Source organism: Cryptomeria japonica, chromosome 11, assembly GCF_030272615.1.
Source record: "Cryptomeria japonica chromosome 11, Sugi_1.0, whole genome shotgun sequence".
In the NCBI taxonomy this organism is placed as follows: domain Eukaryota; kingdom Viridiplantae; phylum Streptophyta; class Pinopsida; order Cupressales; family Cupressaceae; genus Cryptomeria; species Cryptomeria japonica.
The window spans coordinates 611,161,412-611,178,504 of NC_081415.1; the positions used below are offsets into that span (position 1 = coordinate 611,161,412).

The 17,093-nt window shown below is 33.9% G+C and overlaps 1 protein-coding gene across 3 annotated transcripts in view; it reads right to left on the minus strand.

Moving 5' to 3' along the window:
• The window catches only part of LOC131046250 (uncharacterized), a 283,384-nt gene extending 279,694 nt beyond the window's left edge, over nt 1–3,690 (minus strand). For all 3 annotated transcript variants that reach the window (XR_009105959.2, XM_057979935.2, XM_057979934.2), the window contains exon 1: nt 3,241–3,690. Coding sequence is in view for 2 of the 3 variants with exons in the window: in XM_057979935.2 (XP_057835918.2) it covers nt 3,241–3,645 (405 nt within the window). In the remaining variant the exon portion in view is untranslated. The remainder of the gene's footprint in view (nt 1–3,240) is intronic.
• Nucleotides 3,691–17,093: the final 13,403 nt, after the last annotated feature.

The following is a 17,093-nucleotide window of genomic DNA, read 5'->3' on the forward strand; positions in this document are numbered from 1 at the left end:
CAAAATCCATTACAACGATTGTTGACCTTGACATATGGCACAACAGTGTCAGTTCTGGAAAAGTTTAGTATGATTATTCACCAATCACCACAATCAACATAAGCACAAGCACAGGGGTAAAGACAAAACCAGCATATCATGACCACAATGCCCTAATATTACACGACGACGGTATACCAAAAATTATGATAATGATTGAATTCTTGGTCTTAGCTAGTGCCTTGATTGGCAAAGGAACTAGGATCAATATACTTCAAGTAAATTTGTGGAAAAAATTGGGTGAACCCACATTACTTCTGGCCACATTTAATAAATTAAGGTCAACGTGATAATGATTACTCCTACTTCCATGCTACCAGCCCAACAAATCATAGATGTGTAGAATTTGTGGTTGATTAAAAAATTAATATGGAAAGTGTACTGAACATTATGATGCTATACTAAGAAGAGCATCACTTGAACATGACTGTATTCAAGATAGGATGAGCAAGATAAAGCATAGATACAACAAGAAATGAAATTACTGGAGAAGAACAATCAAGTTCCATTGCAGGTTCAGATTCTAAGCAAGATAAACATGAGGTTGATGAGTAAGAGTTGTAAACGTAGATGACTGCTTGAAGATAGCCAGTATGTTCCAGAGAACTATTAAATTGGTAGATGTATGAGTACAGATCCTTTATCCATCTTATCTCATAGAACATACAGAAAGCAAAAGCCTGTCTAAGAACTGAGAAACAGCCATAGGGTATAAGAACGCAGAGCAAACCTTTATATCTAAATGATATCAAAATAGAGGAAGCAAAAAGATCGCTTTACCAAACCAGTGTAATCCATCAGCCATAGAATATTTCCAACAAACAGCAACTATGCACTGCCTCCTTTATGTAATACAAGCCAAGAAATAATGAGTTGCATATACAACTTGTTGTCAGTGGAATCTTGCACCCCTACAACAACAAACATAATTTTCCCAAGCAATCCAGCAGCACAATAGGATGTAGACCCCAAAGATGGAAGGTATTATACCCATACAAAAAAAAAATTGTATGAAATTTATAACCAAAATCTTGTTGTTTCCTGATCGGCAGATATGTTTCAGACTCTGTCCCATTGGTCTATGTCATTTTTATCATGCCATGGCAGGAACAATGATCAGAATTTTCAAGTGTAAAGCAAACGAAATTCAAGCAAGATAAGTTATGAGAAAGGTATATTCCAAGTCAGAAATTGCAGTTACAGTCATATAGGATGCCTAAAAAGAGAAAATTCATGTGAATTCATACATGAAAATGTGTCTGATAAGGTCAAATCAAAGTAACAAAAATAAAACTATGCGTTTTCATGTCCACAAGTGTGCCTCTGAGTGTGAATGTGAAGTTAAAACAGTCAAAACTTACATTTAGATGTCTTGGATCTCACCTCTGAACTCATAAGTAATATTCAAGGGTTTGTGTGTACCCACACAGGCACGTGCATAATCATGATAATATCAAATTCAAAGGAAGAAAAACTGTCTTCTGGTGTTCTAGCATGTGTCTATTAGTGTGCATGATCAAAATCAAATCAATGGAATCTGAAAATCTTTAGAGTGGCACACATGAGAGCTTTGGGACTGTTTTGGTTGACAAAAGAGCTGCATTTTCATATCCAAGGGCATGTCTGATGTAGCAGGTGATAAGTATTTAAAAATAGCATTCAAATCCATGTTGTTAGGCAAGCATGTAGACACCATCGTGTAGCGTTCTATGATCAAACTTATGCATGTACCTGCTAGGGCACATGTCCGATCATCTCAAGGATAATCGAAGAAGAGAAGTACCTGTTTTATGTTAATAGGCACACGCTTGATTGCCTCGTGAACAGGGCAGACTAAAGTGTGTGATAAGCTTATATATGGTGCACACTGAGAATCAAGTATAAGCATGGTTGACCAAGATTTGATTGAAGGTAGGTTTGTAACTAATGTAGTAGGTTTCAGTTTGGAAATTTTAATAAATTTATTTGAGATTTTTTATGGTCAAGATTAATGAAATTATTATGAGAAATATATACATTTGCAGCTCCAAATAGCTGCCGTAGCATTATGAAAATTCTTTGATGCTGATCGAACCATCATACTAAGGCAGCGATAATTTTAAAGAAGGGGTAAGTTCATGAAATGAAGGCTTAAAGCCTTATTTCAACTCGGCCGCAGCCTTTGGAACTTCTCACAAAGGAATCGTGTGGGATGTGAAGGTATCAATTCCCTTTATTCCCTTTTTGGGAATCTTTGGTTAATAAAGTTTGCATTGAGGATATTGATGGGAACAAAGAGCAAGTAAATTTCTGGTTTTGAACAGCAGATATATAGTCATCTACAGCAGCAATAAGGTCCAAAAAAATCTATGAGACAACGTATGAGAAGCAAAACTTATCTTTAAGCCGTGTATTTACAAATAAAACTTTTCTCTGTTATTAAATTATTGAATGCCAAGTGTTTGTAAAAATGTCAATATTTATTTACAAATATGGCAACTATTTGTGAATATTCCTGTGGTTGATAATGATTGTTGCAGCTGTTCTTGATTCTTAAAATCAAACTTATTAATTGCTATTACGATTTCCAAATTGTTTGACGAAATGTCAATGAGCTTACATTGTGAAAATTAGCAAGTTTGATCAAATATTTGAATAGCTTAATTACAGTTGCATTATTATTGATGATATTTAAAGAATATAAAAAATACTCCAATCGAGATATTACAATATATGTATCTAATGAGATAAATCATGATAGAAAAAGATAGACAAAGATAGAAGAAAATAGGCAGGCATTCATCTCCTCTAAGAAAATGGCATGCACAGAATACTCGTATTAATAAAAATTTGTAAATATTATTCTTATATCTATATCCTTATTTAAAAACCTGTCTCTTGTTTGCTACATTACTTCCCCATGTTAAACATCTGAGTTCTGAAAAATGTTATTCCGGACCTGGTATCTCCACATCATGCATACCATATGTATCTTGATATAAAGGACTCTGCTCTTCAAACAGCATATTAAGTAATATTTTGTTTAGGTATTCATCTCATATCCTTTAACCCTACTCAAAAATTATTTTCACAGATAATATTTTGAAAATTCAAAAGTTTGTCGAGAAACTAAGATGGAGATCAGCTCACATTGTGAAATAAAAAAAAAAAGGAATAATGACGACACAAAAAATAAATAAATGTGAAGTCAGAGTTGCATACCACTCCATATTCGTCAGCAGCGAAGACGTGTGCAACAATTAGACCATGGAAAGAATGAGGACCAGGCGTAAGTCCAGCTGAAATCATGTCATTCATTACATCCGTTGCGCCTTTCACATCTCCTCTTCTGGCACATTGCATTAATTCCTCCATTAAATTAAATCTAAACTTAGCCTCAAAATTGCTTGTGAACCCTGGTTTCTGCCTTTTAAAAACAGCATTTGCTCGAGCAACACCATTATCGGGTTCGTTTATTGTAGTAGCTTCAGATGAGGCCCTGGCGATTCTGCCACACAGATAACTTTTCTTTCTCGTGTGGAAATAATAGCATGTTTTTTTGGTACAAGGTGCGGATATTGGTTTCAATGAAGAAAACCCTGGAATTGTGTTGAAGGCAGAGGCCATTAGCAACGCACAGAGCTCTTGCTCGGTTTAAGCTTATCTCTTTTCAACTGAGCTATTTATTTTCAAATTTTTAGAAAGTTTTTTTGAGGCTTTCGAGAAATTATTTTTCGATTTTACTTTATCTTTAAGAATAAAATCAGGTGAAAAAGCAGCTTATGGTATGGCTAACATTTTTATTTTTTTTTTAATTTTAACCACTTAATTTAATAATTTTTTATTTATTTAGTATTTTTTTAAATAAATATTATAATGCTTTAATTTAGTTCAAATGTTAGTGTATGTCTTATATTTTAACATAAAGTATTATTTTAAGTCAATTGTCTTAATTGTACAAAGATATAACCTCTTTTCTTTTGGTCAATTTCATTTATCTATTTCAGAAGTAAGATGGCATAAGCTAGTCGTAAATTAAGCTATAAGCATCTTTACTCTCTAAGGTAGGGTTAAGTTTATCAAGACAATACTTTGTAATTTTTTTTAATGCATTTCCCACATTACTGTGGAAAATTCATCCTTAACAAGTCTTTTTATATCTTTGTTATTATTTGAATGTGAAAAATTCATCCTTAATCAATAAGGAACTGATACTTTTAATGTCAATTTTCTTATAAGCTTGCACTTTCGAATCCTCTCCATTTATTTCCATTTTACTTTTCTTGAGCTACTAGCACATAGTTCAAACCCAAAAAGAATTACCAAAATCACTAATAACTTGAATAAAACTCAAAGTTTTTAAATTAAATAATTTAAAATTATTTAATTAATCTAATTTTGTTCTTCTAAATTAATATTCATCATTTTTTATCATAAACTAATTATTCAAATTTCTATTCTAATCATTTAATCATTCAATAATTCCTCTTTTAAAATTAATTAAATAATTTAAGTATTTAAATAATTATGATTTATCTACCTTAATTAAATAATTTTTTTATTTAATTAAGTTCAATTTCTATTTTTTCATAATTAAAAAATTTAAATACCTCTTTAGTTCTATTCTATAAAGAAAAATGTGTTCTCTAAGCTCCCAAAAATCTCATCTTGAACTAGATGTTTCCTATTTAAGCTTACTGTTGAATTCTATCCCAAGATATTGACTTTGTTACTTCTTCCAATTCTTCCAAGAGACTTCCTGCATAATAAAAGTTGAGCTGATTTTTTTTATTGGAGAATATCAAGATTTTGATCTTGTTAGTGTTAACTTGTGTGGCCACCTCCTTGAAAAAGTGTTATAAATCTTGTAAGTGTGCTTTCAACCTACAAGTAGACCTCATTCTAATCAAAATTGGATAATTTGCATATAAAAGAACTGTCAAAACATATTATTCAAAAGAATGGCATTCCCTCCTTATATATTTAGCCAATCGTGTAGTTTGTCAATATATAAAACAAAAGGTAAGGGATAAAGGTCATCCTTGATTAACCCCTATGCTCCTAAATCTTTTTGAGAGGCATGTACTTGAGTTCTAATTTTTTATTGAACCTCTTCATAAATCCTATGAATTGTTACTTTATACATTTTGATATACTCAAATCTTGCATTTTCTCCATAATCTAATTTTAGGAACCATGTTGTAATGCCCTACCAAGGAGCTCCCCAAGAAAACCTAGAATATTTTTTTTGAAACATTTCATATTAACTTAATGACTACAATGCCAAAGATATGACACGACATGTTGCACTTGCATGACAATGTGCACACAAGTGTCACAAGGGAGACCATGACTCATGGGAACACCTACACAAGAACTCGTCATTTTACAAGCAAGAAGATGAAAATGGAAGACTAACAACAAAACCATTCACCATGATGAAATGACAAAATAGAAAGACAAAATGTACCTCCTCAGTGGTGATATACCACAACAACATCCTTTCACAAAAAGACACCATGATGGGATTAGAAAATAATCAGCCTCCAAGCCACATTTAAATAAGTTGACCAACTCAAGCACAAACACTCTTGACACAAGCAGGAATCCACTAGCTCAACTACAAGCATACAATATCTTGTCGCAACTTGACAACACACAAGAAAAAGACTAAAGTCTCAAAATATCAACTAGCCATAGAGGAAGGATCAAGACACCATAAGGATGGCTAGAAAAGGCTTTCAACCCTTACAAGACTACACAAGAGGTTACAAGACCTCACTTGAAAAACTAGGCTTACTCCTTGGTCCTAGGTGCAACGATCGGTTTACTATAGACACAACCATGCAAATTGATGAAATTTCCACCACTGCAACACACTTAGGCCACCTTAGAGGTTACCTTGAGTCTCCAAGTCCTAACAAGCAACTTCGGTGACCTAGAATTGCCCCTTTGGGGCCTTGAAAACCTCACCGCAAACAACACTAGACTCTGGCACCCCAAGTGGACTTGGGTGCCCATTGAGGACATTGGCATGCTAGGAGGACACTAGCACATTGTGTTAGAGTAGTCTAGTCATGATATAGTCCATTTTATGTGTTAGTGCCCATGTAACCCTAACTTGTGTTATCCTCCTTTAGACACACATCTGCCCTGACCAATGGGAAAACCAAAGGTAGGGGGTAGTCAACCAAATGTGACAAATGGAGTAGACTAAAGGTGTTGGTTACACTCCAATAACATGAAAACATCCAAAAGAGCTTAGGGACAAAGTGTAAAAATAACTCCCATGGACACTAGATGTCACTAATGTGCGAAAGGAGAGGATGGGGAGGTGAGTAATGACCTCAATGGCATCTTAAACTCCTACCCTAAGCAATGGAATGCAAGAAAATGAAATTATGATACTATTTGACATTTATTGTGTAACTCTAAACAAGATGCTTCAAAAGGGCTACAATGAACTTGGAAAGACTCAAAATAACATTGAATGCCACAAGAAGGTATGATAACCTTAAAAGGGAACTACAACACCCTTCCAGATGATTCAAGACACAACTATGTTCATTTTAAGCCCAAAAGAAGATGCTCACTCACACGTCTTAATTAACATAAGCATCATAACCAATATAAAAAGCATTCATGCTCAACCCCAATTCCAAGACATGCAAATGAAACTTCTTCTAATTACTTAATATATGTATCATGAGGTCCAATGAATACATTATGTCACACAGTATAGTACTCCAACATCCTTGAATTATACATTTGCACAAGCTGAAACTGTAAGAAACGTGAAGGAAATGACTAAGAAGAATCTATTAAGCATTCTCGGTCCAATATCCTCTAGACCCAAATGGTCCACTCCCTTTGTGCTAGGATATAGTCACAAAGACAACAAGTACTTACACACACAAAGAAATCATGATACACACAATACTCAATCCAAAAGTGCATAATGCAAATCATCAACACATGAAGATACACTACATCCAAGCACAAGGAATACTATAAATTCATAGGCCAATCGCACATGGCAACTACATAAACATTCATAAATCAACACCAACAAGAAAGGTATATCCATATTCCAAGTGTTACTCAACTGCAAGGATAGGTATTAGAGAACAAGAGAGTGGATTTCCATCATGTAGCTCAAGGTGATGGCTCACACGAAACTAAGTGGTACTCTCATACAGACAAGAAGACCCAACCATACAAACTCAGTGCTCCTCCCCGAGGAGCAGGAATGTCTTCCCAAGACATCCTTAGTCTTTATGAGCACTTAATTCATGCAAGGAGCATCCAATTATCTTAGTTATGTTTTATTACTCATGTTTCATTAGTTATCACTTGATAAAGTAACTCCCACGCCATGATCAAGCCTACAAGCCACTTTGGGTTGGGGACATGTTGGGAGCCACCCCAATAATTAACTCTAATCCCTATCCTAGGCTCATCACAATCTAATGAATATGAAAATAAAACCATAATCAAATGATACCAACTTTTCATTTTCATGAATATTTACAAAATGAGCCAAATTTCACAATTCTCAATAACATCAAGAGACGAAATCCAATTTGACCCAAATCAAAATTTCATATACTAAATCCATCATTCCACATAATATATCATCGAAATTTCATAAAAAATCCACTTTTAAACAAATTCTAACTCTTATCCAAAATGAGGTTAATAGTGAAATCCACCATTAAAGGAGCTTCAAAAACTCATAGAAATTTAAAGTTCAAAATTCAAAAATCTAAAAGTGTCTTTTCAGTTCTTAGGTACACAAAACTCCAAATCCACCATAAAACCATCCATTCAATTAAAAAGTGGGCATGGTAAAATTACTAAATACCATAGTTATAAAAAAAATGTTCACATAAAATGATTTACAAATTAAAATGCATTTCTTTCAACTAATGAAATGCAAAAAAAATAATTCAATATATTTGCAGCCATTAAAACTCAAAAAGAAGTAAAAACAATGAACAAATGAGGATCCTACCTCAATTTTTCCCAAGCTTGAAATGCATCAAACATGCTGAATGAATCCATGAATCCTTTGAGTAGCATAGACAATTCCCTTATCCTAATCCAATGCAAAATTCCTCACAAAATTTCTCCCACAAATCACTCCACAATCACCATTTGAAAATTTCAACATAGGGAGGGTTTCATGCTCTTCAAAATCATCAAAAATTGGCAACATAAAAATGAGCACTTTTTCCCTCTATAAAAGAAAATTGAATTTGAAATAAAATAAATAAATAACTCAATAATTCAAAACTTAAATTCCCAAACATCCAAATTTAACCCAATAATAAAACGCAATAAAAATGAGTACAAATAAGACAATTAAATCCTCATTTGAAATTTTAAATAACTACAAAAACCCAAAAAACGCATATCAAAATGAAACTTTATGAAAAATGCAAAATGACATAAACGTCCATGGACACTCTTCACGAGTGAATCACATAGGGGATTAGACTTTTCTAGAACATTACCAGCATAATATCCAAGTGTAACATGATCATCACACAAGAAATCATACTTTAATCCAATACAATGGTTTAGGGCTCAACATATTTGGCCAATCTAACATCTCCTTATAACCATCTTTGATGTAAGCTCAAACCTATGTAGTGAGGTGAATTCAATACCCAACACCTGCAACCACTCAATACACATTAGGAGTACATGTGCATAAATATGTAAATAGCCAAAGCACACGCAATTTCCCCAAATAGGGTTGATTATCATATATATGAATCTGTACTACACTTAACTAATTTAAAACATATCATCATCTAATTTCTAAATCAACATTAATATCTAAACATAGTAAAACAACATCTCATTATTATTTCATCTAAACATGCATATTAATACCACAATCACATAAAATCCATATGTTAACAAACGTCTCAAACATCATTGAATTGAAGCATGATTAGCATTGAGAATAATATCAATTCATACACATCACATGAAATATCATCATCCAAGGACACAATAGGGTCCACACGAGGACTTAGGCACAATAGTACACACACACACATCTCAATGTAATCACAATAATGACTGATAGTCTAAATACATCACGATCCATAAAAGAGCATCATACATGTAATGAAATAGAATATAGAAATGACACTTAAGAGGAGGGTGTGTACACCAAGATGGTGCCAAAAAAGTGGACACACACCAAAAAAAAGTTGAAAAAACAAATAGCGCGTACGTGGTTTTTGAATTTTGAATAACCACGTACGTGTTTTGGTTAGTTTATGTTGAGCCTAAAGGGAAGAAATCGTGTATGTGGTCCTTAAAAACTAAGACCATGTACGCGGTCCCTTAGAAATTAGGACCCTATACGCGATATTAGTGTTTTAAGACCATGTACGCGCTACCTGTCAATATTTTTTTTACGCCGACTGGGTCTCATTTTCAACCCGCGGTCGAAAGCAGTTTGGAGGGGCATTTTCTTGCGAAACCGCACACAGGCTCCTGATTTCCACTTCCTAACACCATGGAAAGAGGTAGGTTGTTAATTTTTTTTGTTTATTTTGCATATTTGATACATTTTGAATTTAAAATCATTGATTAAGATTAGTTTTTTTATTTTTTGTTACAAATATATTCGATTCTCAAAATCCAGAACCACAACGAGATGAAAACCTGCAAAATACACTTCCAGCTCCTTCTTTAGAGTGTACACCAGCTACACAAGAGCAATTGCTTAATCAGTTAGGGCAAAACACTGCTAAAATAAGTGGACTGATTAATAAATTAAAAACGTCTAACCTTGAGCATCATTTGTCCCTTGCCATTAGCCTAGAAACATTAGCTAGTGGTGCCAATGCAGTTTCCACTTAGATTATAAAATGGGGAAACTATAGTGATAGGTGTCGTGCATTTTATGAGAATGGATTATCATATGAGGGAGTGAAAAACAAAAACATAAGTAAAGCACAATATATGTGCTCTTTTTGTTGATCCTAGAACTGGTGAGTCCTTACCTCTTAATGCAAAGAGGTTTCCTATACATTGGTGTACCAATGTACAGATGAGGAATCTATTTTGGAATAGGTGGTGGATGGTCTTTGATGAACCACCTTGTAATAATTATGAGGTGTCATTGTCTTTTTTGAGGAAAGTATATTGTGATTTTGTCCTTAATGAGAAGCCTAATTATTTTGACATGAGAGAGTTCCATGGTAGAGGTGACAACTCTGCCCAAGATAGACCTGGAGCTCGTAGGGTATTAGACCCGCATAGTCGTCGCTCCGTAGCACCCAAACCCAAGGTGCATGTGACTGTCCCAGTAGCCCTGAAAGAGGCGATGGAGCTACAGATTCTTCAGGAAACCACAACATTGACTGATGTGATCATCCAACATGGGACACAGTTAGCACACCCTCTTGTACCGAACGATGATCCATTAGCTGGGGCAGTCGGCGCTAGTCAGCCCATTCAGCATGTGTGTCCCACTTGCTCAGGCATATGCACATGGATGGATGACGAGGCCACTACATATGGCTCCACAACCCATTCATGCACGATTTGTGGGAGTAGATGTCAGACCGACACGACTGAGGATGTGGCATTGATAGATGAATTGATGGATATGTTGTTTGATAGTCGGCCACAGACATAGGTGTGTTGATTTGAATTCATAACATTTTATTTATCAATCACTTAAAATTTGTAATTGTAAATGAATTTTCATTAAGAGATCGATTTAAATTGATACAAATAATATGAATTTCAAGATGCGGCAGTGGCATCTAATATTCCTCCCGCAGTTATTGCAGCTGCAACTTCGACGCCTATGGTATAAATTTTGTAACATGTTAAAATAGAATAGTACACTTTGAATTCAAAAAAATATGTAGATATACTAACTCTCTTTAATGCTTGACATTTTTTTGTTTTGTAGGCATTGTCAAGGGACCAATTGTCCCAAATTAACGATGTCACTCTCTCAGCAATTGATTTTGGCCTACAGAGCTATGCAGTATCATATTTTGTACACCTTATTTTATGTATTCTTTTGATGGAATTTATGCAAGTCATTTAATTTTAGATTTGTTAAATTATGTTTAATATTATCTATACTAATATCTCTTGTGTTAATTTTGTTTTTTTTAGGGTACCCCCTCCATGTCTAGGCCCGATCCTCAACGAAAGAAATTCTCAAGGATGCCTAAATGTGGGAAGAAGGTAATTGAACACATTTTTAATTATACAATTGTTTGAAATGGTTGAAATTGTCTTAGTTGTAATTTGTAGATTGATTAGTGTTTTTTGTTTGTTTTATATACAACGACCATTGATCTTTGTAGATATGTTGAATGCACCTGATACGCTCGAGGATCAAGAGAGGGCGGAGGTATGTATCTCTACTTTATTTTCTTGATTTGATAATTGTATGCACGTGTACATGTGAACTTGTGATGAAATATAATCTTATCAATTTTCATACAAGGAATATCCATAGCTACTTCATCAATGGCGAGGCCTCCTCCATGTACTGGAGAATCATCTCAAGCTTCGGTACAGTTTTGTTCTCTACATCATAGATTTTTAGTGTTTTTGATGTATATATTTTAGTACATTGTATTAATTGTATTTAATCAACAATAGCCCCCTTCACGGTTCGGCCATAACTTGGAGCCTTTGAAGAAGGTATTCTTGAGAGAACTCCTAAGGTTGACAAGGAGAAGACAAAGAAGACAATTGATCTTAGATCAATAGATGAGGTAATCTACATTTCTATTGCAAAGAAATTATAGTTAAATGTGTAGTTATGTTGATAATTGTGAACTATTTTCTGCAAAATGATTCTAACTTAGCTTTTGAATTCTGGTTTTGCAACCATCTTATACAAAGCTGTGTACTGCATCGAAGAGGCTTAATTTTGATGATCCACCACAAACTGTATAGGATCATATAGTGTTAGTTGTGGTCATTGAATGACCAATACATGTAGATATATTCTACATTTTTATTGTATATCGATTTGGACATGGCATATGTCACATTTTTGTAAAACTTGTATTGACTTGGCATACATGCCTTTTTTGATATATATAAATGTTGATATTCGATCCAATAAATGTGTATTGTGTTCATTATTGTGCATTTTATTGATATTGATAGACATTTTCGATACATACAAATTTTGTTCATTGTGTTGATTATTATGTATTTTGATATATATATATATATATATATATATATATATATATATATATATATATATATATATATATATATATATATATATATATATGATTAAATAATTATTGATGGTTGTAGTGTCATAAAATTGCGACCCTAGAAATTTACGACTGCATTAGGGTCCTCATGCATGCAAACTTGAATCCTCTAGCTCGATCGGAGACCGAAGAGTGCTTGGCTTGCAAAAATAGCTTCTTCCTTGGCCTCCACATCACTCTGTCTGCACTCTGCCCTGGAGAAATGGCACCCCTGTCCTTGCCCTATTTTGGGGCAAGACCTTCCTAGAGCATGCATTGTGGGTTGTGCAGTGAGCAGGAAATCTCCCCGATGTTGGCATGTAACAAAATTTAAATCCTTCAAACATGTATTTAAGGGTGCATTCGCTTTCTCATTTGCATAGGTTCAATAGGTGGAATTTTGATAAGGTCATAAGCGATCAAGAGCATTCAAGCATTCTTTTCCAGCATTGAGCATTCTCAAGTCTCCGTTCAAGGCTAGGCATTGCGTTCAAGTCAAGGATTCAACCATTGAAGAGGAGATTGATTTTATAGGAGTTGAGAAAATACAACACCACAGGAGCCTGAAGATCTTCTGCAAGCTGAATAACCTGTTACAAGGAGAAGCAATGAAGCAAAATCTGAAGAACATACAAAACACAGAGAATATGCTCAAAAAGAGAGAGCTTAATATTCACAAAAATATGTAATGTGATTCTTACAATGAAAAGAAAGAACTCAACCTTTAATAGGTCAAGAAACCCTAAAAAGGGAAAACCTAGGTTTGCACATAATAATTAATTAAAACAATTAATTATATGCACCTAAAGTTAGCTTAAGTGTAATAGAGATAAAGGGAACTTAAATAATTAAACAAAGAATGTTTAATTAATCAAGTAAATACCCGAATACTCTAACAGATTTCAACATACAATTCCATACAAGCATTTCTATCAACATTGCTACTACAACCTCCCTTGAGATGATTTACAATTTAGTTTTTCATTTACATCTACTTGCAAGTACTTTCTTTTATTACTTGGTTAATTCCAAAACTGGGGTTTGACCTAAAGGCAGACCCCCAATCCCAACACATTTACCTCTCTTGTTTATGTGTAGGTTGTAGGTGCACAACGGTACTTTTGGATTCGGGCTTTATTTGCAGAGGCAAAAAAACCCTTTTCATTTCATAGATTTTTCGGAGGACCATGTAGATTCCCGCCACGGTCTAGACAACTTTTCATCAAATTTGCAGGGCAACTTCATCTCGATATTTTACTGCCAAATCCAGGTTCACACCTTCATCCCATATTCAGATCTCAAGTTATAATTGATTCTTTATCACTTTTGCACTACATAATTCAATCAATTCATTTCCAAATCAAACAAAGGAAGAAGGGATCATCTTAACATTCTTAATTCATTTAGAATTCAATCTATCATCTTTGTGTGGAGATTGAATCTAGTGAATTATCCCTTTTATTCCTAATGTAATGGTGAAAAGTGCTTGAAGGATAATCAATAGTGAAACTCTCATCTCTCTTTGAGGGAAAGGGTTAGTTTTCCTCTTGATCTATCACTCATCATTTTCTCACTATTGCATTTTGGTGAACCTGACATCTTGCATGCTTTCCTTTGAGAAACATTGCATATTTTTCATTTACAAGTTTCAAATTTCTGCAAACTTAGTGGTTAAATCATTAAAAACCCTAGTCTTTAAAATTAAAATTGAACTTGTGATTTGTAAAAATTGCTTGTGGTTATCTTAGATCTGAAAATTGTTTTGTTTGTCAAATTCAATTTCCTCATTGTCTTGTTCAATTTGCAATTAAAATTTACAAAATTAAGAGGTTACTTGTTAAAACCCTAATTTTCAAACATCATCTTGAACCTGTGCAAAAATTGGATTTCCCTTTAATTTTCAGATTTCTGATTGTTCTCAGATTTGTTTTCAGTTCTATAATTCAAATTTTCAATTTTCACCCTTTTTCCCAAAATTCAAAATTCAAAATTAAGTGGTTAGGTCATCAAACCCTAATTTTTAAAATTAATTGGATTTTGTGTGAATTTCAAATCAATTTCATTTACATTTAGATTCTTAAAAATTTTCCAAGGTGTCCCTGTCCATTAGGTTTGACCCTTTTCAAAATTGCATTTCAATTCCTCTTTTTCTTCAAAACCCTAATAGGGTCCTATTTTCACATTTGTGTCTTCATTTAGCCCATCTAGAGATTGTAAAATTTGCCAATTTGGGGGGGTTAGCTTTAAAATCATTATAATATCCATCCCTGAAAATTTCGAAAAAAGTTGGTCAAACCATTTGTGTTCGCACCACGGTCCTCGACTTTTTTTCCGTAATTTCAAGAGACTATTATGACTGTCTTTAATAGCCTAAATCCAAAAGATTGGTTGAATTTATCAATTTTCGAACCCTCTAGAATTAGAAATACCTTCAAAATTCAACATTTCAACTTTCAAGAAAAAATTTAAAATTAAGAGGTTAATTATTGTCTGCCCTAATTTTAAAAATTTTGATTTTAAAATTAAGTGGTCTTCACTTGGCCTTATTTTTAAAATTCCAATTTCCTTCCATTTTTGGAAATTGTGTCATTCCCTTCCTCCAACAAAGTTCAAATTGTGTAATCATTACTTTCTTAAATTTTGCATTACTCAATTTTTGCAAGCTTTATTCGACAATTCAAAATTCAAATTTTCCCTCTAGTGCACGAGTTTTACCACTATTAGTCCTACCTATCCTATCCCCATTAGACAAAGCATTAGAATTAAAAGCTTCCCAAGGTTTAATTACCGAGGAGATGGAGTCTAATTTGGGTGACTTCTTTAATGATGATCATGCTAATTCTTCCCATCCTAATCATATGCCCTTTGATGGATCCCATGATGAAGAAGAAGCTTTAACTAGGGTTTCTTTAGATCAACTTTCTACATTGGACAATCAATTTGATAGCTTTCAAAAATGGATGTCCCAAGAATACCCTAATAGTGAAGCTCTTCCATTAATCAAAGGCCTTAACTGCATGCTTCAAAGTGATAAGAATGAAATTGATATTTTGTGTGGCATTGAACATATTGTTAATTCTAATGTCATGCCTATCAAGAGTTGTGCTGAAACCCTAGGTTACTCACAACCTTCAACACAAGTCAATTCCTCTATTCCTTTGACCAATTCTATGACTAGTATTCCTACTTTCACATCCAACATCATGGCCACTTCAACTCAAAATGTCATTCCTACAACCATAGGTTATGGGGGCAATCCCTCTTCTTCATTTAATCCTCCATCGTTACCTATATCTTCCATGAGTATTCCTACTATTCCTCAACCAATCGGTGTGACACAAGGGGGCAATTCCTTCAACAACTTTATTCCTCCTTTAAATTTCCCTTTTCCTACCCAATCATCACCAATGCCTACTTATCATAGTGTCCCACCACCTTATTCTCAGTCCATGCCTTCTTTCAACAACATCACACCACCTTCTCAATCACCTATGTCTAACATGAATTCTTCTACTTAAATGACAATCAACAATCTTGCCCAAATTGTGTCTTCCTTAAAATAACAAATTGCTTCTATGAGTCAATCCAAGTTTAGTGTGCGCACCTTTGATGTTGCAAGCCCACTTTTTCTTGATATTGTTAAAGTTGTGCCACCTAAACATGTTGAGATCCCTCAATTGGAACTCTATAATGGAAAAGGTGATCTCTTACACGTGTCAAAACATTTCAAACCTTGTGTACTAATTTTGCTTATGATCAACAATTTCTTGCAAAATTGTTTACAAGAACACTAAGAGATAAGGCCTTACAATGGTATTGCTCTCTGCCTTCTTATTCTATCACTTCCTTTCAACAACTAGAAAATGCTTTCATCCAACAATTTCAAAACAACATTGGTCCTAAAATCACTTTGACTGATTTAATGCATTGTAAACAAGGCGTTAAAGAAAAAGTGATTGATTTCATTGGTAGATATAAGCATTTGTGTGCTCAAATTTCTTTTCATGTGCATGATAATGATATTCAAAGAATTTTCATTTCTAATTTGCAAAAAGATATCAAGGAGAACCTTCTTTTGTCTGAGTTTACTTCCTTTTCGCAGTTGTGCACAACACTCCGCAATTATCAACTGGTTGTGAGTCAAATGGAGCAATCCACTCCTATGGCTCCGATTGATAAGGGGGAGAGTGTTCAACAACTGTTTGCGAAATTCAAACCAACACAAAGCTTCATCAAGTTCAATGATCCAATCAACAACAACCATGTGAATGCTACAACAGGTGTGCCTTCTATTTCTAAAATTTTCCAAAGAGAAAGACAGTTTACTCCTTTGAATGAATCTTTGCATAGTATTATGTCTCAGTTATTAAATAGAAATGTTATCAAACTTCCTTCTATAAAACAAGTTGATTCTTCCAAACTTGCATCTCCTCATTTTGATAATAATTTTTTTTGCCAATTTCATCGTCAACCTGGTCATGATACTGAGAAATGTTTTGCATTGAAAAATTAGATTCAAGACTTGATTGATAATAATACTATATATGTGGTAGGTGTGAATGATAAAGGGAATAAATCACTAGCTCCTCCTAATCAAAATCTTAATATTTTCACTAATCCCTTGCCATCTCATACCTTTAACGTGATTGAGATTGTGCCTAATTCTCTCTCTTCTCAAGCATTCATCTGTATGGCTCCAACTTTGGTTAATATGGTAGAAACACAAGAATTGCCTAAGGATCCTTGTATTAAATTTGACCCTAGTGAGACCATTAGAGCACTTGATGGCCCTTTATATATAGTTGC